The sequence below is a fragment of the Rhincodon typus genome, chromosome 7 (assembly GCF_021869965.1).
Source record: "Rhincodon typus isolate 14 chromosome 7, sRhiTyp1.1, whole genome shotgun sequence".
In the NCBI taxonomy this organism is placed as follows: domain Eukaryota; kingdom Metazoa; phylum Chordata; class Chondrichthyes; order Orectolobiformes; family Rhincodontidae; genus Rhincodon; species Rhincodon typus.
Window position 1 is genome coordinate 72,061,191 of NC_063338.1, and position 23,468 is coordinate 72,084,658.

Sequence of the window (23,468 nt, forward strand, 5' to 3'; positions counted from 1 at the left end):
ACTGACCATTCAGTTTTGGAGGGGGAGGTCTTCTGTGGGGGTGTGGGGATGGTGAACCCCTGCAAGGCTTGGGGCTGGGACTAGGTGTTGAGCTTGAGTGAGGAGCGGAAGTGGATACTGCAGCTGGAGGAGTGGGTGTGTGTACAGGAGCAGTCACATGGGTGGAAGCAGAAGTAACCACGTGGCGATCGTCACGTGGTCACGTGGTGGGCGGTGTCAGCAGAAGTGGGTGCCACGTGATCAGAAGACAGTCCCAACCTATTATTCCCCTCCATCATTTTGACAGATTCCATCCTGTTTCAACTTGATCCTCGAGTAGAAAGAAACTTATTGGCCCTTGGAGACCTGGGATAATTTCCTTGTTGACTAAATTATACAAACATTTCTCTTGTTACCTTATCCAAAACCTTTTCTGCCTGTATGCTCGACTGCACTAATTATCACAGACAAGACACAAAACTCAGCAGGTAAGAGCAATCAGCGCTCCTGCGGCTTTTCTTTTTAAAACCTGATTAACTTTACAGCTTTTTGCTGATCCTGACTCGATGTGTTCAGAAACAGAGTGCAGTACACTCTCTTCGCCCATTCAATGTCATTTAATGTCACTCTTAGAAAAGCAATCCCATCTGTAAGATTGCAAATTTTCACTCAATCACTGAAGCTAGGAATTGGAGCTTAAAACCACATTAAGGTTCTAAAAGGAAGCCACGTTGATACTAGGGTCCAAATATCTGTGAATCTTAGTATAGCTTTATTCACCGATTGCATTCTCTACAATTGTAGTTAAGGTTAATGTTAAATATGCAGAATAAAATATTTGTTTGGTCGGAATTTTGTGCATTAGCGGAGATTAGCTTAAATTGGCAGGTAGAGAAATTGCATCCTCATGATTTTACAGAAACAATGCAGGATAAAGTCTGTCAAGACTATCTCTAATCAGATGATTACACCAATGATAGAATTTATATTGAATGTTCTTCAACAATATGGAGTGGTAACTGACACAATTTAATGATTGCTTGCTCAGATTCATCACCTTATTTTTCTTCTGCGCCAAAAGACATCTGAAATCCATTTCTGTTGCTGATTTTACATTTGCAAATTGTGCACTGTTTTCTTCACAATGAAAACCCTTTATATATGAGCAACACATTAGTCTCACTCACAACTCCACATCAGGCGGAACAGGTAGATCGGATTTGAAATGTTTTGACTGCACTTCCACCTGATGGAAGTGTCCCTATGAATACAATTCCAGTATTCAGATGTTGAAGTTCCTTTTGATGTCCCACTCAGTGACTCTGTCTGAAGTGATATTTTATCTTCTACCATTGTCTCAGGTGCAAGAATACTTTTGGTGAGAATTTTATGGATTCAGCATTCAAATACATATATAAAAATGTGTGAATTGAATAACAAGTGTCATTTAAATAACAAAAAGTTGTTATATTAAGATTAGGAGCACCTCTATTCATATTATTTTGTAAAACTGTCTTCGCAAGGCATTTTAAAGTGCATTATAAATAGGTTGCATGCCTGAAATGGGCAGAAAGCTGGCTCTGAATGCTGGTCTTAAGACCAATCACTTTTGTCTCTGTCCTTCAGTTAGATGTCAGTAGTGAGTTACATTTGTGAAACAGAGTCACTCTTGCAATGTGTTAATCAGGGAAGGCAAGTAACAAATGGTTCTTGCGCTGAATCAATTCAATTTGAGTGGAACTAGTTAGGGATCCAAGAGTGAGCCTCAAATATATTGACTATAAATGTAGATTTCTTTGTGGATCTAAAACCTTTCCAGGGTCTTAATGCCTGATCCAGCAGCAATTTCAGTATGGCTAGTGTGTCACAACATAATTAGCAGAACAACATGGAGCATGTATGATGCAATTCTTTCCCAATGCTACCTAAAATCTATACTGGCACAGGATCTTTAGGGTTTTTAAGGATCTATTTCAGTTGGATAGTTGTAAGTTCTCTTAAAAAAAACATGGTATCTAATATGTTTTGAGCACACAAAACAGGATGAGAAACATTACTTGAACAAAGAACAAAGAAAATTACATTACAGGAACAGGCCCTTCGGCACTCTAAGCCTGCTCTGACATGCTGCCTATCACAACCAAAATCCCCTCTCCTTCTGGGGACTGTATCCCTCTATTCCCATCCTATTCATGTGTTTGTCAAGACGTCCTTTAAAAGTCACTATCATATCTGCTTCCACTACCTCCCCTGGCAGCGAGTTCCAGGCACCCACCACCCTCTGTGCGAAAAACCTGTCTCATACATCACCTTTAAACCTTGCCCCTCGCACCTTAAACCTATGCCTCCTAGTAACTGACTCTTCTGACCTGGGAAAAACCTTCTGACTGTCCACTCTGTCCACACCCTTCATAATTTGCTGCTTCAATCCAGGCACCTTTCTGACTTGGAACTATTCCTCTGGTCCTTCACTGTCACTGGGTCAAAATCCTGGAACACCTTCCATGACAACGCTGTGAATGTGCATACAGACAGTGACTACAGTGTTTGAAGAACCACCTGTTCAAGGACAATTATGGATGGGCCTTGCAAGCAATGATCACATTCCATGAAGTATCGAAACAACTACCGACCTGATAGCAGTTAAAGTTGTGGTTGTGCTAGATGAGAAAGTTGTGAAAGGTTCTCAGGGGAACTCTACAGTGCCAACTCCAACACTCAGTTAAATGTTGGGAGGAATTGTTAATATTGCGAGCAAGTGACGTCTACTTCTGAATAGCCTGCCCACAACCTCTCAGTACATCTGAACCACCCAACTCACATGATCAGCTTCATCATTATCTTCTTTCTATCATTAGATAAATTGGGCAACACGGCGTCTCAGTGGTTAGTGCTGCTGCCTCATTGTGTCAAGGACCTGGGTTCAATTCCAGCCTTGCACGTTCTCCCTGTGTCTGTGTGGGTTTCCTCCAGGTGCTCCGGTTTCCTCCCACGGTCCAAAGATGTGCGGGGTAGGTGGATTGGCCATGCTAAATTGCCCATAGTGCCCAGGGGTGTTTAGATTAGGTGGGTTAGACACGGGAAATTAGGGGAATGAGTCTGGGTGGGATGCACTTCAGAGGGACGGTGTGGACTTGTTGGGCCAAATGGCCTGTTTCCAGACTGTAGGGATTCTATGTGGGGCTATTTGCTGACAATCCCAGCTCAAGTTATCACTTTTTACAATTCATTCAATAAGGACGCAGCCAAAGTGAGCATACAGCAGACTTGGATAATGTCCAAGCTAGCCAATAGTTTCTAACATTCATGCTGCAACTATTCTAGACAATGACTGTCTCTGGCAAGAAGAACGATCTCATACCCTCTGACCAGCAAAGGCCTTATCACTAAGTTCACTATCATTATCTTGGAACTCACATGAACCAGGAACTTAAAGGATGACCAATATCAACAATTTGGTATCAGGAACAGGACAGACGTGGCCTCCTCTGCAAGTGTTTTACGTTGCACACTTACAATTTAAAGATCCAATTATCTGTGAACATTAGCCGAGCTCAACTAACACTAATTCTTGGTTATGTTAATGCTTCAAATACACGTAATTATTTGTTAGTTGCGAATTATGTCATTCATTGTAGAAAATCAATTGCCCATGCTCCTCTTTCATATCATTTTCATCACCATTGAAAATGACCTCTGACTTCACCATTGCTGAGTTGATTTCCATAAAGCAATCAACTTCAGATTTTACGATGTTAATGAAAGAACATACTACATAGTAATGAGCTTTAAAAATGCCATCTGCTAATGTTGCAACTTTATACACGTTATCATGACTAATAAGACGGACATGTTTTCTGATAGCTTTTCTTGGTATCTAGGAGCTAAACAAATTTCAGTGGAGTAAAATTAGTGAATCATCAAATATAAGGAAATTTTAGCCAAGCTTCGGAAACTGTTATAGCACTGCTGAGATTATGAAATTCATAATCACCTTCTGCTGCTAGGTTTCTATTATTCAATAACTGAGGTAGAAATTGGCTTATTACATTCTGCTCTAAGGCTAGTTGCCATAACAAATAGTTCTGTAAAATTTGTAGGACCATATTTTGTGTATACAAGAAAGATATACCGATGATTCTTATTGGAGGCACTAATTCATATAAAAGAACTATCAAAACTACAGGGATTTTGTGCATTCTGAGATATTTTTTCTTTCACTTGAATATATTTTCTTATTCAGAAACAACTGGTTGTCTATTGATTAACAGAGGAATATCTGCATAGAGAAGTGTGTATAATTGCAAAGATTCCAATGTACTCTTGTGACGAGCATCAAACTGCTATGTTGCATATTAGTCTTACTTAAAGACATGGAGTTACAGAAAGCTACGGATAATTTTCTGTTTTTTTTTTAAAGTCTGTAACATGAAATGGATTGTTGGTAAACATATGAGATTGCCAGCTCCTGGAACATCAATATACCAGGCATAACCATGGTGGAGCAGAGGTTTTCAATTTTAGAGGAGGCTGCAACACCAAGGTCACAGAATTTTAAATGATATTTACAAAACAAAACTACATGTCCAATGAGCAGTGAGTCAGATATTTCAGTGAAAGCAGAAACATTTAAGAAAGGACAGAGCAAGTGTCCAATTTTCCCAATTTACAGTAATGGGAAAAACCAATACGAGAAAATGGAAATGTAACATGGAAGTGCTTGCGTTACTGGCACAAATTTGAGAATGGACTTCTCAAAAGTCAACAAAGAGACATCCATATCCAGTAACAAGGGCTTTATGAAAGCATGTTACTGAGGCTGAGGGTGGAGCTCTTCGTGTTGGACAAAGTTAATAATCTCAACAGGCCAGAAAAGGATAATAGTGTTTTCATCTAAATTATTGGGCAAATAACTGAATTACACAGAAGCACGTGTGTGTTAATCTCTCCTAATACAGTTATCAAGCATTGCAGGTTTAGGTAATACTCAATATTCTTTGTTCCAAAATCATTATCACTAGGTAGTGCTCAAGTATCACAGGTTCTACATTGCATGCAAGCACTTTGATGTTTAAACTTAGTGACCACTGTCCAATTATGCAAATAATCGTGAACAGGACAAGATTCTCTGGTTCATCAAGCTGTCCCATATAATTATTATATTTAATGTAGCGCTACTGAAGCATTCTGTAGCGATGGATAGATGGGCCTCTGACATAGGCTGTGATATGTATTACTTTAGTAGTCAGGTGCTAGTTGGGAGTTTTGAAATTATATCGATCAGAGCATGTTGCTTTGAAGCCTAACATAGTCTATAGATTAACAATCAACACTGTTTCAAAGTAATCCAGAAATATTGACAGACTGTGTATGAAAAACTGAGGAACTCAAACCAAAATGCACTCTGCGCCCCACATTATGGAAAACTAGAAAATAATGAAACAACATGTGAGAATCAAAGTTTATGGGGAGAAGTAGCTGGAAAAATTCTCTGTGACCCTTCTATCAAAATGAATCCAAGAAATTAATCTTTCCTTGATGATTCTATAAAGTATGTACTATTTTTATAGAAGGTTAACTGTGCCCTGCCAAGGAACATTTGCAATTTAGACTGGAAAGAATTCAATGAATTCTGCTGAGGAACAAGGTTTTGTGGTAACCTTTGACATATGGAAGAATGGATATTTTTTATCTCCTTTTCCATAAAATAACTTAAAACATTTACTAAATGAGAAAAGTTAATAAAGCCCAACGGCACACGACGCCAGGTTATAGCCCAACAGGTTTATTTGAAATCACAAACTTTCAGAAGGAGTAGTGCTCCAAAAGCTCATGATTTCAAATAAACCTGTTGGGCTATAACCTGGTGTCATGTTACTTCTGACTTTGTCTACTCCAGTCCAACACCAGCAACTCCACACCATGGGAAAATGGATGACCTCACATTTACCAACATTGTATTCCATCTGCTAGACCCTTTCCTATTCACTTAAACTATCTATATCCCTCTGCAGACTGTCGGTGTCCTCTGCACAGTTTGAAATACCACGCATCTTAGTGTTATCTGTGAACTCTGACACACTACACTTGGTCCCCAACTCCAAATCATCTATGTAAATTGTAAACAATTGAGGTCCCTACACTGATTCCTGAGGCACACCACTAGCCACTGATTGCCAACCAGAAAAACACCCATTTATTCCCATTCTTTGCTTTCTGTTAGTTAAGCAATCCTCTATCCATGCTAATAAATTACCCATAACATTGTGCACCTTTATCTTATGCAATAGCTTTTTGCGCAGCACCTTGTCGAATTCCTTCTGGAAATCCAGAAACACGACATCTACTGGTTCTCCATTTTCCACTGTGCTCATAAAGTTCTTAAAGAATTCTAGTAAATTATTTAAACATGACATGACTTTCATGAGCCCATGCTGTATCTGCCTGATTGGAAAATTTCTATCCAGATGTCTTGCTATTTCTTCCAAGCATTTTCTCCACTACAGAAGTTATGTTAATGGACCTATTGTTACCTGCCCCTTGTCTACTTCCTTTTTAAACAGTGGTGTCACATTTGCTGTTTTCTAATCTGCTGGAATCACCCCAGAGTCCAACAAATTTTGGTAAATTACCATGAGCACATTTGCTATTTCCCCTGCCATCAATTTTGTACCCCGGGATACATTCCATCAGGGCCAGGAGACTTGTCTACCTTTAGTTGCCATAGCTTGCCCAACACTACCTCTTAAGTGATAATGATAGTTTCTAGTCTTCATCTGCCATTGCCTCCTTGTCATCAATTATTGGCCTGTTATTTGTGTTTTCCACTGTGAATACTAACACAAAATACATGTTCAACGCCTTGGTCATTTCCTCATCTCCTATTATTAAATCCTCATTCTCATCCTCTAATCAGCCAATGTTTACCTTAGTCACTGTTTTTCGTTTTATAGATTTGCAGAAACTTCTGCTATCTGTTTTTATATTCTAAGCTAATTTACTCTTATCATCTTACCTTTCTATATAGCTTTTTTAGTGGCTTTCTGTTGACCTTTAAAGAGTTCCCAACCCTTTAGTTTTCCACTAATCTTTGCCACTTTGTTTTAGCTTTCAATTTGATATCCTCTTTTGTTTCCTTAATTATCCATGGCTGATTAACACTTTTCCTACAGTCCTTCCTTTTCACTGGTATATACTTTTGCTTAGCATTGTGAAAAATCATTTTGAAAATCCTCTAACTGGTCCTCAATTGTCCTACCATATAATCTTTACTCCCAGTTTACCTTAGCCAAGCTTTCCCTCATCCCATTGTAGTCTCCTTTGTTTAAGCAAAATGTTACATCATTATCAGTGATGATCAGGATTGGTTGCATGTTCTAGAAAACTTTGCTAGTATCTAAATATTTGTATTTGAATTGCTAACTTGCACTGTCCACCTAGTATACTGTTTTGATCTATGTGCTCACTCCTCATATAGCTTGTTTATACTGCTCTGACTTTGAAGAGTGTCCTGTATCTCAGAATGGTTTAATAATTTATTGCTGATCATCATGATCATCAAACAACAATGATAATCATATGATAATTAATAATTGAAAATCCTGATTCATCCCTGGCAAGATCATAGATTAATGCGCTAGCTGTTTTGTGTGATCAAAACCCAAAATCCATGATGAGACATCGCCATATCTTGGTATAATACTTTTGGAATTGAATGTAATAATCATTTAAATTAATTGTGAGAAACACTGTTATTTTCTGTATGGTCAAATTTAATGGATGTTCTCCAGTACTTCTTTGATGCTGTCAGGCCATCCTTGGATAGGTCGTTTTCAAACTTTTGTATTTGCTCATCTTTGGCTGTTTCTGATTGCAACTGTCCACATTGGCTCTGGCCAAAATGTTACAGATCAGCCTTGAGAATGTCATCAACTTCAATTAATCAGATGTGTCATGAGTGGTCTGTTCCACCACATTGGTTATCATTTGAATTGCATGAATTGCAAATGTATTGAGATCTATGCATACTGATAGTCATACTTTACCAAATGTATCCCCCAGGTAGATGATTTCAGAAGGTGACGATGAGCTTGCATATTGGGACAGCTGTGTAATTCTGCCAATGCATGGAGTTGGTGATTTGTTATAGGCTGTGAGACGGTCTCTTGTAGTTTGTGGCATGGAGTGACACTTGCTGAGTGCATGAATTGCAGGATGCATAGTTGTAGTACATTGGCACTGGCCCTGTGCCAATTTTAGTTTTTATTAACTATAATCTTCTGAAATTTATCAATCTTATCACCCTTAAATGTGCCCTAAAGATCATTTCTGAAGACATTGGTTGGTATTGGAGTAATTGTTAATTCAATAACCCTCTCAAAGCTCTGCTTCAGGAAATCACATTCATGCCTTTTGTGGCAGCATCTTCTATTAAACTGGTCAATAGATTCTTGTGATTTCTGTCTGTATGACATTACTTAGAGCCAATTAACCCTGAAGTTAATTCTTAGCTTGTGTTGATTTGTGAGAACTTTGCTGATCTTTCTGACTTTCATGTAAAGACCAGGCACTAAAGACCAATTCTATGAAGCACTTCCTTGACATGGCAAGCAAGACTTTCATAGCTCTCTTCTTCGGATCATCTATCAGTTGATCTGCAAAGTAAAACTGCTTGAGTTGTTTGAGATCTTTTAATGCAGGAAAGGGATCATTGGACATGCAATACATAATTAAGAGTTTGCCTTCCATTTCTCTTTGTAAGTCTATGTTCTTTTCTAGGAGTAGAGTACAGTGTTTGTTTATTTTGTTTACTTCTTCTGCTTTGCTCTCAGCTTATTTTTTCTGTCTTTTGCTTCTGTTTCCAATTATTTTTCTGGCCTGGGGTCCCTTTAGAGTGTTGGTTTAAGATATATAGAGAATGTTCTACTTCGAGCACAGACAATTAAGGATAGGTTTAGAAAATGTGGCAACTACCTGAAAGATCCAAGCATCTAAATGAAATACAGTGAGTGAACAGAGAAGTTAACTTTCATGTTGCATTGAACTCCACCCATTCCTATGATGTCATGCAGAGTCTTTGGCAGAGATGACAAATCCTGTGAAGGAAGCAGATGAATTTTCTCCAGCTTCTGAGGGTCCCAGTTATTATACCTGATAAGGAATATGGTTGTACTTACTGCTATCGTGCAAGGAATACCTGGTTAAATCAGAACGATACCAAATCTCTTTGGTGGTATAACCTCCACCTCTTCTCACTCGGTAGGCCAAGCCAAAAGGAGTGGGGGCAGAAATATATCTTAAACAACCACAAACTGAACCACAAATTGGCAGACATGGCAGATCCCATGCAGTAATAATCAGGAGATAACCAGACCATTGGGTAACCCATTCTTGTGCCTTAATAGCTGCTTGTTTTTGTAGCAGAATCTTAGAGGTTCTCTCCATGAGTCAACTGTAAAAGCTTTTATCTTTGCAAGAATAAGATGAAAAAGAGCCGATAGCTAACTCAGAGAATGCTGAAGAAACTCATCAGGTCTGGCAGCATCAGTGGAAGGAAAAACAGAGTTAACATTTTGAGTCCAGATGTAAATCTGTCACAAACTGTTCCCTTATCACCCCTGGACATGAGGATCCTGTGAGAAAGACCACCTCCATTTCAACTTGTGCACAGTATTTTACAGCAGCCATCTACATCTCAGGTCCAATGCCAGCAAATGACACACTGAACAAAAGTTACAGTAGGGTTCACTAAAACCTTGCATGGTCCCAAGGAATGGGCACCATTACAGAAGTAAATGATATTTTCTTAAATAGTTGCAATCATCACTGGGGTATTTGATGTAAAAGTGGGTAGTGCTCAGATCTTTTGCATGTCAAATGAGACCAGCTGATATTCAGGTTGAAAATTAACATGCAATAGCTGGTGCTGAGTAGCATAGATTTCACAGTATCTGTAGACAGTTGGTGAGAGGAGCAGATATTTAATGAGCTGAGACATCCAAATTGTCTTGAGCTATTCATCTGTGAAGATCTGCCAAATTAATCTGTCTCTCAGCTGTCGAGCAAACATCATCACAGCGCATGCTTTCAGTTCTTCTGTGGCTTAGGTACAAACCATCAGCAGCATTACATTCAGGCTTCTGGCATCCTCTAAGACATCTACTGTCAGTGTATGGTCGAATAATCGTGAAATCTACAACATACTATCTCAATTTATGAAGTGGCACTATACTTATGCTCAATGGCTTTACCAGACTGATCCAGACACTAGAGAATTTCTTTCAAGATTCCAACAACTTGCCCAGTTTTTGTTCCTGATTTCTATGTCCATGTTCCTCTGCAGTATTGATAATCCTGTGAAAAGATGCTTCTGGCTATCATGCAAATAATCTAGTCCAAACCTCTGCTTTTAAAATAGTACTGTGATGCTGGAATGGTGAGTATAAATGCATCCTGACAGTTCACAGCATATCATGAATTGACATGCAAGAAACAATGCCTGTCATTGTGAATAATCCACAGTTAGGGAATGGATGCCTCTGTGGCTCATATAAACATGTGAGTTCACATTTGGGGCACACCATGCCATTAAAGCAGCAATCAATAACCCTGAAAACTTCAAAGAATCTGTTAATTCTGGAAATTACATTGGCCCTCTCATTTATGTAGGATAAATTGTCCTATTTTGGCAAAGAGAGCATTAGTGACTTGTCTTAAAAAAAGGAGTGCACATAAAGTGAGTGGATCTACCATAAGTCTTTTGAAGGTCAAAGTACTGAGCCTGTAAATAAAAGTGGAGTGTTGTGGCTGCTTTCTGTGGCTCAGTATGACTGGCCCTTCTCATGGTCCTTTACTGCAATTTTGATTGCTATAGGAAACAAAAATTCCTGTGTGGCTTCATGATGTTGATAATAAACCACGAGAATAAAAAACAATGTGAAGCTTCAGACCATTCTTTGCAATTAGTAGTAAACTGTTCATTATTTCAACTCAGACAATCAAGGCTATTCCACATTAAGTTAAAACTGGCTGAGAAGGAGATTGTTGCATTGAAATTGACCAGTTTTGGATTGTCTGGACAAACTTAAAATTCTTTACTCTAAAGGCATTTAAATATCTTAGTGTGAATGCTTAACCTGCCTGTCATAAAATCACCTGAAATTCTAACAGATTACCAATGATCAGAAATATCCCGAAGTTTCATAACCAATCTCTATATATTCTGAGCTTGCAAAGTATGAAGTACATCAAGGAAGAGGGAAAGTAGGAAATTGGAGAAGATTCCCTTTAATCGCTTGCAGTTTTAAAATTTAGTTTTCCGTGACTTCACACTTGTAGACCTGCAATTATAATACCGGTGTTGAACTTTAATGCGTGATAATGTATAACTTGAAAGTTCCTCCAGATGCTGCCTGGCTTGCTGTGTTCTTCCAGCCTCCTGACTGTCTACCTTGGATTCCGGCATCTGTAGTTATTTAGTCTCTAACCTTGAAAGTTACTAATGTGTATTACTGAGAATTAAATATGGATTAGAAAAGTTTTGTGAAAAATCATCCACCTGCTCTGAAGTAAACAGCTCCTTCTGGAGAAATGGTCTAAATGCAATGTTCCATTGGCACCAAGTGGCAATGGGGTAGCTGCAAAGTGAGCTAACTAGCCATGTGAACAGGTGCATTTGCACAGATGACATCAGAATTGGCATCACACCTTAGTTTGGCTGAAAAATAGAAGCTCCTTTGTGGAGACCACCTGTTTTGCTGCTGAACACCAGAGCTCCTGAAGTACGAAGTATGAAGTACAAGCTATTCTAAAAGAGACAGATGGACTAAAGAAACTAATTCAGCCAGCACTGCAGATTATTGTTTGAACAGTTTTGCATAAATCAGAATGTGGATTTAAGATGCCAACCAACTTGAAGCCAGCTAATATATGAAAAGGCTCCAAATAAAAAAAAAGGTCCATGAAGACATCTGCTAAGAATTCACAATTCACTTAATGCCACCTGTCCTAAACACACTTACGAGCATATGCTATGCCATTTCGGCAAGAGAAAAAGCATACATGTTGACCATGGTGGCAATACTGCAACATGGCAGAAACATAAGCAACCATTAAAAGTGAGAAATTATAAAGGGGGTTCACATAGAGTATGCTTGTAAAACAACCTATCTACATGATTCACATTCGCATTGTCAGACAACTTGGAAAGCTGCACGGAGAGCTGTGTGAAATTGAATGTGTTTGCTAAAATATAAACTGTTTTCTATTTTTGGAACAAATTGAAACATTATACACAGAAACACTGAGTGTCCCAGAAGCTCATAAACATCCTTGGACATTAAAGTATGGTCAGGGACAATGAATCTGAAGATTTCCTTGGCCTCTGCATTTCCTCTCTCATGACCAAGGTGCCGTTTCAATAGGTTTTCATCTCATCCAAAAACAGGGAAATTTTTCCACAACTGAAAAAAATGTTTGGACCTTCCAAGTGCAAATTCTGATCATGGGTCTGATGTTGAAGATTGGACTTGTTAGGGATCAGCCTTTATTTCAGTTTTCATCCAATCCCATCATACAAATAGCCTTGGATATGTTTTTCTTTCCTTGTTGGGATTTGCCAATATGGCTACAACTTGCTGATTCATGTGAAAAGGATGGTAAAATCATGTTTGAGTGGAGTCAGCTGATGGCCAGCTGCTTTCCTGAACTGTGCAAGACTCAGTCCATGTCCCATTTTCTTTCACATGAAATAAAATAAAGGCAGTGTGTAGTGTGTGTGATGGGATGGCTGGACTTGGCATGTCCAAACACCTCTCCCACATTCGTTGATTCACCAATTTGGAGAGATTCTCTGACATGGTGTTAATTTGGGCCTATATTTGTGTTTATGAAACAATGGCTTTGTTCTTTGCAATCTACGTTGGAGTTTGTAAAAAAAAAATGGCTACGATTCTCAGGCAGGGATTCAGACAGGTTGAGTATTTCTGTACAATTCATGAGAGCTTAGATGAAGAAGTTGGTTGAACTAAAGAATGGTACCAAGAGAAGACTTCAAAAGCAAACTGCGTATGAAGACACCCGCTAAGTAAACAAACTCAGTTGATATCATCTATTTTAATGACATGTGACATTACAGAGGTTTTTTTGTGCTAGTTAATGTTAGTGTTTCATTGGAAAGTTTTTGAATTGAGTGCACTTAATGATTCCAACACAAATTGTACCTAAAGTTACAACTGTTTTGAAAAGTACTCATACTCCACCATAAGTTCTTGCTCAAATTTATTTGTACAATAATAAATGCGCTGTATCAAGTTTGATTTTACAATTAGTTAGCATGTCACAATGTAGTTTGTCTTTAAGAAGAGCTTGTGGAAAGAATATTCCTTGATATATTTGATTGATTAAAAAAACACATTTCAAACTATAGGACTTGGTTACCACAAAAATAATTTGACTTTGAATTAATAGATGTAATTTAGAAAAAAAAGGTATTTCCAAAAGATAGTAAGGACTGCCGATGCTGGAGTCTGAGATAACACAGTGTGGAGCTGAAGGAGCACAGAGGGCCAGGCAACATCAGAGGAGCAGGAAAGTTGACGTTTCGGGTTGGGAGCTTTCTTCAGAAACCTTCTGAGAAGGTTCCCGACCCGAATTTTCCTGCTCTTCTGATGCTGTCTGGCCCGTTGTGCTCCTCCAGCTCCACACAGTGTTATCTCAGAAGTATTTTCAAGTTTGATTTGGGTATAATAGAGTTCCTTTTCAAATCTTTCAAAGTAATCCTAAGAGTTGTTCTGACCAAAGTTCCAGTAAATTATTAGAGCCTCAAGGCACATGAATTAGCTTTCAGCAGAAACCTGCAGTGGGTATTGATGGAATCAAGCCGAGTTTTGTCAATGAAGCTTGCTTCCAGCAAAATGTTTTTCAAACTAGCACAAATTAGAACTGCACAAACAATGTGCACTTAGAATTCTATAATATTTGTTGCTTAAGCTAATTTAAGATAAACATAAAAAACATTGCCTTTGAAGAAAACTCCAGGGTTTTCAATGCACATCACTTTCTTCTGACTTTGTATATTGCACTCTAGAGCATATTGTTATAGAATTTAACATCAGAGACTTCTGTCATTTGGTCCAAAATAGTCTGCATGAGTCTTCAAGTCAAAAAATTCCAGTTTGCTCAGTTTCAACATTCCTTCTTCAAGCAACTAAAATAATTATAAATGTTTTTAAATAATTTAAGACATTGTGATAGACTATGACAGAGAACTCCACACTCTTACCACCTGTGTAAATTCCCTTTAATTTTTCTTGCACTGATTTTAAATCTGTGTCTTCTTGTTAACATCTTGCTGATCAATCTATAACTCTTCATAATCCGGAAGAAATTTAATCAGCTTATTTTTAATCACATGAAAAGTGTCTTAACTGTCATTTATAATGTACTAATGACCTCCTCAGCCCAGGAAATATCAAAATGAACCTACACTGCACCATCCATTCAAAAAGGCTTCTGAGACAGCTCTATCCAAATCCAGAAGTATAAGGGCAGCAGATACATGGGAACCCCATCATCTGCAAGTTCCCTTCCAAAAATACACCATCCTGACTTGGATTTATATTTTGTTGTTTTTTTTTTTAGTTTCCTTATTCCTGCTTACCATGTGTAGAAATGCAATCGCATCTTTAGCAAATCTCAGTTCTTTAGTCCTGAACATAAAAATAGCCACCAAAAAAAGGCATCAAAGAGTCATCAGACCTCACACATTTCCATTCAAATAAATGTCCTTCTATGCATCCAATCTTATTTCTATCCATTTGTTTTATATGCCATTGACTTCATCAAAGGTCTTTAATTTTGCACCTTGCCAAGTCCATAGGAAAACCTTTATTAACGACCTCCTCATTTTATTATTTCATTAGAAGAATCTGTAAGGTTGATCAAGTTTTATTTGCCCTTGAGATATACATTCTTTGCTGCCAGCAAAAATGCTGCACATATGGGGATTGCAAGCCAGCAAAGATCAAGCCAGTAGTGTTTCATTCCATTCTTTGACCTGAAGCTCTATTTACTAGTGGCTTCACCACTAACTTATTGCGATCTCAAATGAACTGCATTTTCTCAAAATATGTCAATTACTTAGCAGAAATTAAGAATATGCTCATCTCTTACCATTTTTGGCCTTGCAAATTTTGTTGTCTGGCTGCATCAAGTAACCTTCCACACAGCCACATGTGTAGGATCCATTGTTGTTCGTGCATATCTGACTACAAGTTCCATAAACACTGCATTCATCAAAATCTGAAAGAGGCAAGCAAGTAGTTGCTTAAATTCACAATGGTGCTTCATGTCATGTCATTCAAGCATATAGAGAACAAATTATATTGTATGCCAGACCTGCATTCAAATTGAAACATAGAAACATAGGAGGTAGGAGCAGGAGGAGGCCATTCAGCCCTTCGAGCCTGCTCCTCCATTCATCGAGATCATGGCTGATCATCCAACTCAATATCCTAATCCTGCTTTCTCCCCATAACCTTTGATCCCATTTGCCCCAAGTGCTATATCTAGCTGCCTCTTGAATACATTCAATGTTTTGGCATTGATTATTTCCTGTGGTAATGAATTCCAGGCTCACCACTCTTTGGATGAAAAAATGTCTCCTGGTCTCTGCCCTAAATGGTCTACACCGAATCCTCATACTCCTGGTTCTGGACACACCCACCATCAGGAACATCTTTCCTGTATCTACCCTGTGTAGTCCTGTTAGAATTTTATAAGATCTCTTTTGAGTTCTTTCATGATTTCATAAAACTAACAGAAACAACAAAATGGCCGATTAGAAGGCGTTAGAACTATTTTGCTGTCCAGGAATCTTGAAATCAGCACTGCTCCAGGAGAACATGTGACTAATAATCCAGAACACAGGTTTGTAAATTGGAATTACCATAGTACAATAATTGTTTTCTACCTATAATTCGCCAAAACTTCAGCTACTATGCCCCAGCTGCTTTGAAACTTATTAAGTATTACCCTGAAAAATATGAATCTGCCACTTACTTTATGCAACGATACACAACAGACAGTTTTTACTAGACCTCCCCAGAATCATACACAAAAAAAGGACCTTGGGACAGGCAGTCAGGGAGAAGTAATATTATTGGAGCTGATTGGAATTGGATCTTACAAACAAAAGAGTTTGCTGTTTGGCAATTGACTGGTCAGTGGTTAAGATCATTTTTACATTTAATTTCAATAAAGTATACAAATTTGTAATTCACAAGTTCATAAATTGTATAAAATCTAGCATAAGTGAACAATATAATTAAATAATTGATTAAAACTCATTAAGGACATCAGGAAGTTTGAGCAGATTCGGCCCAGATTTTATAAGCTGGGAGCTAAACTGCCATGCATCAAGCAGGGAAAAAGTTACCCGAATACTTTGTACCTCGAAACAATCACACTATTAAAGGAAAAGTGAGGAAAATAGTACCATGGCAAACCTGGGTCACAGAATGACAGAAAGTGGCAGAAAGAAAGTTAAAAGAAAAACTAGAAATACATAACCAATCAAGACTAGATGTACAAAAATATCAAAAACACAAAATAAAAGCTTTGTATCTTAATGTGCATCAAAATTGTACTAAATTAACTCAGTTTTAACTAACTTATCAAACATAATATTAACTCAGCTAATGTTCTGGGGAACTGGGTTCAAATCCTGCAATGGCAGATAGTGGAATTTCAGTTCAATACAGAATCTGGAATTAAGGGTTTAATGATGGCCAAATTGTCAATTGCTAGATAAACCCATATGGTTCACTGATGTGCTTTAGGGAAGGAGATCTGACGTTCTTTCCTGGTCTGGCCTCCTATGACTCCAGACCCACCGCAACATGATTGACTCTTGACTACTCTCTGGGCAATTAGGATGGGCAATAAATGTTGGCTTAGCCAGAGATGCCCTCATCCTGTGAGCGAATTTTAAAAAAATAAACAAATTCATAGTGAATATTAAGGTAAATAAATATGATCTGATAACAATTGCAGAAACATGGCTTCACGATGGCAAGGATTGGGTCCTGAATATTGAGGGATATAAAAAATTCAAGAAGAATAGGAAGCTACATAAAGGTGGCAAGATAGCATCAAGGATGGCATTTATGCAATTTGGAGATAATCTTGGTTCAGGGGTTCAGGATGTGGAATCAATTTGCATGAAGATGATAAATAGTCAGGAAGGAAATCACTGGTAGGAGTGGTTGCAGGGCTACAGTAACTACAATGTGGGACAAAACAAACAAGCAAAAATACTGGGTGATTGTTGTAAAGAGACAGCAATAACCATGTGTCTTTAATCTACAAATAAACAGGAAAAATAAGATTGGCAGTGATATCTGGATGAATAATTCATGAAATCTTTTCAATAGTTTCTAAGAGCAGCATGTTCTGGGACTGACCAGAGAACTGATTAAATTAAACTTGGGATTGTGTAATGAGGCAGGATTAATTAAAAAATGTCTGCGTTAAAGCACCCGTAGGTAGCAGCAATCAATGTTTGAATTTTACATGCAGTTTGAAACGGAGAAGGCTGAGTCTAGAACTCATCCTTAAAGGCAACTCTATGGGTATGAAAGCTGAGTTGGCTGATATGTACTGGCATTCTTAGCAAGTGGATAGATTGTTGGAGACATAATGGTCGGCCTTTAAGGTTATAAAACAGAATACTAAAAAAAGTGCATTCCTACTGTAAAAAAAAACTCATTGGGCAATACCCCATTGTGGTTAATTAAAGGATTTAGAAAAAAAATGTTAAACTTAAGGAGAAAGCATAAAACTGCATAAAGATAAGTGGCCAGTCAGATGATTGATCAGAATGCAATGACTGACAGAATGGCTAGGAGCCTAATCAGGAATATGATGAGAGTATGAGAGGAAGCTAGCTAAGTATGTAAGAACTTGTACAATAAGTCTCTACAGGCATCTAAGATGGAAAAGAATAATTAAAGTCAGTGTTGGTTCTCAAGAAAGTAAGACTGGGGAGTTAATAAAGGATAATAAAGAAATGGTGGATAAAATAAACAAGTATTTTGCTTCTGTCTTCATTAAAGACAATACAAAAGTAAAATCCAGCAGCTATTGTATAAAAGCAAGGATAAATGGACGGTGAAACCTAATGAAATTAAAATGATGAGGGAAATAGTACTAAACAAACTGATGGAGCTGTGGGCTGACAAGTGTCCATATCTAGATGGATTTTACCTAAAGAAAGTTTGCTAATGAGGTAGTAGATTGGTGGTGTCAATTTACATTCCCCAATTCGGAACTCAATCGATCAGAGTGGAAACTATTCAAGCAGGGAGGGAGAGAGATAGCAAGAATCAATAGCCAACAAGTTTAATATCTGTCATGGGGAAGGTTTTCAAATTGATCATTAAAGAGACTATAGCTGGGCACTTATAAATTACCAAGGTAACAGGGAAGAGTCAGCATGGTTTTGTCAAAAAGGAAGTCATGTTTAATCAATTTATATGAGTTCTTTGAAGGAGTAATATGTGCTTTAGACAAAGAAAATCCTGAAGACATATTGTACTTGAATGTCCAGAGGGAATTTAATAACGTTATCAAAGGCCAATATGGAAAATAGAACCTTATCATGAAGGGCCTAATATACTAGTGTGGATAGAAGATTGGCTGGTTGGCAGAAAACAGAGTATGCATAAATAGGTCTGTGTCTGACTGGTGTGATGTAACAAGTTGAGTCCCTTAGGGCTCTGAGCTGGGCCTCAATATTTAACAATATCTCAAGAAAGATGCACTGGCCCTGGAGCTGGTTCAGAGGAGGTTCGCGAGAATGGTCCCATGGATGAAAAGCTTAACATATGAGGAACGTTTGAGGAACGTTTGAGGACTGTGGGTTTATACTCGATGGAGTTTAGAAGGATGAGGGGGGATCTAATTGAAACTTACAGAATACTGAATGGCCTGGACAGAGTGGATGTTGGGAAGATGCTTCCATTGGTAGGAGAGACTAGGGCACAGCCTTAGAGTAAAGGAAGACCTTTTAGAACAGAGATAAGGAGAAACTTCTTTAGCCAGAGAGTGGTGACTCGATGGAATTCACTGCCACAGAAGGCTGTGGAGGACAGGCCATTGAGTATATTTAAGATGGAGATAGATAGATTCTCGATTGTCAAGGGGATCAAGGGTTATGGGAAGAAAGAGGGACAATGAGGTTAAGAAATTTATCAGCCATAATTGAATGGCGGAGCAGACTCAATGGGCTGAATGGTCTAATTTCTGCTCCTCTGTCTTATGGTCTTATAGTCTAATTTATATCACTGACTTAGATGAGGGGGGACGGGAGTGAAGGATGATATTTAAATTTGCAGAGATTACCAAGATACGGAGGAACGGACGTTGTGAGTAAAATATAAGGAAGTTACAGATGGTAACATCTAGGTTGAAAAAAAATTTGGAATGTGGAGTACAATATGGCAAAATGTGAAATTCTTCACTTTAATAGAAAGAATAATAAAGAGTATTATTTTAATGGAAAATGCCTGTGGAATTCCGAGGCGCAGAGGGATCTAGATGATCTAGTCAATGAGTCACAAAACGTTTGCACTAAAACAAAGCACATAATTAAAATCTTAAAGGCATGCTCTCCTTGATTATGAAAGGAATTGTACATAAACAGTAGGATGATATGCTTCACGTATACAAGGCATTGGCATGATCACATCTCAAATACAGTGTGCAGTTTTGCTCCGGTGGTTCAGAGGGGGTTCATTAGATTGATATCTGGAATGGGAGTTGTCTAATGAGGATAGATTGTACAGATTGGCCGTGCTTTCACTGGAGTTTAGAAGAGAGAGGAGTGACTCGACTGAAGTGTATATGATCCAAATATTTTTGACAAAGTGGATGCAGAAAGGATGTTACCTCTTATTGGTCAGTCTGTAACTAGGGAACACTTTCAGAATTCAGGGTCATCATTTCTGGACAGAGATGGGGAGAATGTTTGTCTGCCAAAGTTTTTTACAACTTTGGAAATCACTTCTCAGAGAATGGTAGAGTTGACGTTATTAAATATTTTAAAACAGAGGTGGATAGATTCTTGTTAAGCAAAATAAAAATGTTATTACGTTACATAAGAATGTAGAATTTGAAATAAAATAAGATGAGCTATCATCATAAAGGAGTATGCTCATGGGTTCAATTTGTCTAATTCTGCTCCTATTTCCTATGTCTGTATATTCCCCAAAGGTAACCTAAAAGGAACATGTAGCATAACATAGAAATGCCAATGTTTCCATTACAGACTTAGGAAACACATATCAATCTTTGGAAGAGTCTGAGCTTTGGATTTAAACAAGTGGCAGGTCTTGATTATACTCACTTTGGTGAAAAAAAAGCCAATAAACACAAGTCTCTTCAAACATTCTTACACCTGGAGACTAAGTGTTTTGGGAACTACTGAAAGTATTATACCCATTAAGGTACCTTTTGTACGTCAACACTCTGCCTGCTCCTTCTTATTCAAGTCATCCAATGTGATTTGAATTACTAAGGGGGGGTCCCTATCCTTTCAACTTAGTTTCTTGTTTCATGCAGCCAATCAATCATCTGTGGTACGGGATGATTTCAGTAATTGGGCCCAAAAATGTATGTAGGATAGCATGTACAATGAGAGAATGCTTAGCTAACAAAATCTCCTATACAAAGGAAAAAATCCATGAAGAAGTCATGAACAGGACTGCATTAATAATATTTTCTCAGCAGTCTGGGAGACTTTCTGACTAATGCACTTATTTAGTTTCAATAAAGAACACAATCTTAGTTGAATCTCTGATCATGAAAACCAGTGTGGGACCAGGTTATTATAACTTACTAAAAGCAATAATGCAGGCCAACAGTGAGATATGTAATTTTACAAGTAAAATTCCATCTCGTATAATCAGTCATCTGGTGATTTAAATTTACACACAATAGTATAATTTTGCAAGTCCAATCCATTTTCTGCGAGATCTACAACAGAGGTGAAATTATAATAAATGCACTTGCATGCAATTTTTGACTGTGCCAACACCAACACTGAACAAAACTTTCCTCAAGGGTATTTTTGGCCTTTAAAAGCCCATATTCTTAACTTGATGAGATATCCATGCTGCTGGGTGAAACTTCACGTCAGCATGTAGAAGCATGCTTTTCATACTGACAGTTGAATTTTCAATTTGTTTTTGCCTCTAGACAAACACAAACAAAATAACTTGGGCAAGCAAATAGAAAAAAAATGGTTTCTCCAATACAAACTACAACTCTGTATTTTTGGCTAAAATATTAATGTATGCAATATAATGACACAACACCTCTGTTGCAGTAATGAATTCTCAATGAGCAATTACTTTGTGCAACATTTGATAAATATTATCATGGTAAGTAATACATTTTACACAAAAGAAACATAATTTTTGAGACAGCAAACCTTCACAACTTTTCCCATCTTGTGCTACTTTAAAACCATCGCTGCAGTAACAAGTTGCGCCAGTTCTTGTGACTACACATCGATACTGACAATTGGCTTGGTTACATGTAGGCGAAAATTCTGAAAAAGAGCAAATATAAATTTGCTACATATTTCCTGCAAAATATAATGTAAATTCAAATTCTTTCATTGTAGAATTAAAGGTTTGTGATCTCCTAACGAAGCATTAATTTGAACATTTGTATCCTCGTTGTTTTGTGACTGTGTAATTGTCAAATGTTTTGTATCCTGTTACTGTTAGTTAAATCATCAGTAACAGAGAAGGTTAGAAATCCATACTAATAATGCGTAGCAGAAAGCAACATGCAAGTACAGCCATTTTCTTTCTTATAAGAAATCAGTGTAATTATCCCCATTGTAATTGAATCAATAGCTATTGTGATTACAGAAGGCAAAAGCAGAGTGGTAATAATTACTTAAAACATGTTTCATCTCAGGCACATATATTTTTTGTAGATCTCTGGCAGAAATTTGGTGTGATTCAAGGGATACACAGTTTCTTTTCCTTACATTAAAGCATAAAATCCTGGAGAAACTGAGCTGGTCTGGCAGCAACTTTGAAGAGAGAAACAGAGTTATTATTTTGAATTTTTTTTTGGAACAGTACATTACTGTTCTCTATTCTGATGGGTCGTTGGACTTAAAATATTCATTCTGTTTCTCTCTCCACAGATGCTGCCTGATCTGTTCAGTTTCTTCAAATTTTTTCTTTCAGATTTCCAGCATTCACAGTATTTTGCCTCTTTTCCTTGTGTGATTATGGAAACAATAAAATATTCAGAATTTGACCCAATGGTCCTTGAATTGCCAATTGGCATACATCATTCCTGAAAAATTAGCCATAGCCGATTGCGTTGTGTAAAGGTGTGATTTATCCAAGAGCTTGTGTTTAAATAAGACCACAAACAGGGTTTCCACCCTATTTAATTCCTGAGTTTTTTGTGTCAATTCAATTATTCTAATGCAAATAGAAATTACAGGTAATTTTATTCCAGTTTTTGGTTGAACCATTTAAGGCTTTTGTTATGGTGTAAAATTTACTTTATTTTTGCTTTGGAACAATGCTGTGGCATCATGGGACTTGCAGACAAATAAGAAAACTTACTTAATTCTGACTTTAGAACTGCAAAAGTCATTTGACTTCTAAGTAACATACAAAGTCTTAGTTCCTAAAGAGGAAACTTTTTTTTTCTTCAGAAATCACATAAATTTAAGACAAACATCTTTATTCTTTTGAACTTGATTACAACCATCCCATTCTATTCAAGGAAGTGAAGCCCAGAAACTATTACTGAAATAATCATATGCTAAAAAAAGCTAAAACTAAAAAGTAAATTTGCTGCACATTTCTCAATATTTGCTCAAATAACTTCAGTTTGCACCTAGGAAGTGCAATATATTATTTTAGTGTACAATTGTATTCACTTCCCAGGATTCCATAAGTTTGTGACAACAATTTATGTTGCATTTCTGACAAAATCTTTTTTTTCTGTACTTTTTGTGTCATGTCTGATTTCATTTCTGTTTGCTTTGTACTACCAAGATCAATTATTACTTGGCTGACTGTGATTGTGAGTGCTACAATAACAAATTGGCCAAATTTAATAGCTTAACTCAGTCACCTTCAGGGGATCTACAATGTGCTGCGTACATTTGAGATGGCACAATGCAGTTGTCCAGCTATCAAAGTTCAATTTAGGAGTACAGGACATTGAAGGAACACATATTCATAATGATCATTGGTAATATTGCACAAGATAACTGAAGATATCATCCCAAATTATCCAGTTTCTAACTGTCAGAAGCTAGACCTATGACTGAACATCAGCATTTTAGAGAACTCCTGATGTGTTGGAATTTTTATACAATACTGTAAAAGAGTAAATGTGAAAGACTGCCTTCTGCCCCACAGACTATGGTGATAGCCTTTGGATTTGCG

The 23,468-nt window shown here is 37.5% G+C and overlaps 1 protein-coding gene across 1 annotated transcript in view; it reads right to left on the reverse strand.

The window, feature by feature from the left end:
• The window catches only part of LOC109911043 (low-density lipoprotein receptor-related protein 1-like), a 1,753,343-nt gene that overhangs the window by 1,144,715 nt on the left and 585,160 nt on the right, over positions 1-23,468 (reverse strand). Inside the window, exons 4-5 of the mRNA XM_048599379.1 lie at positions 21,470-21,589; positions 15,151-15,279 (exon numbers count right to left, since the gene is read on the reverse strand). Coding sequence (XP_048455336.1) covers positions 15,151-15,279; positions 21,470-21,589 — 249 coding nt within the window. The remainder of the gene's footprint in view (positions 1-15,150; positions 15,280-21,469; positions 21,590-23,468) is intronic.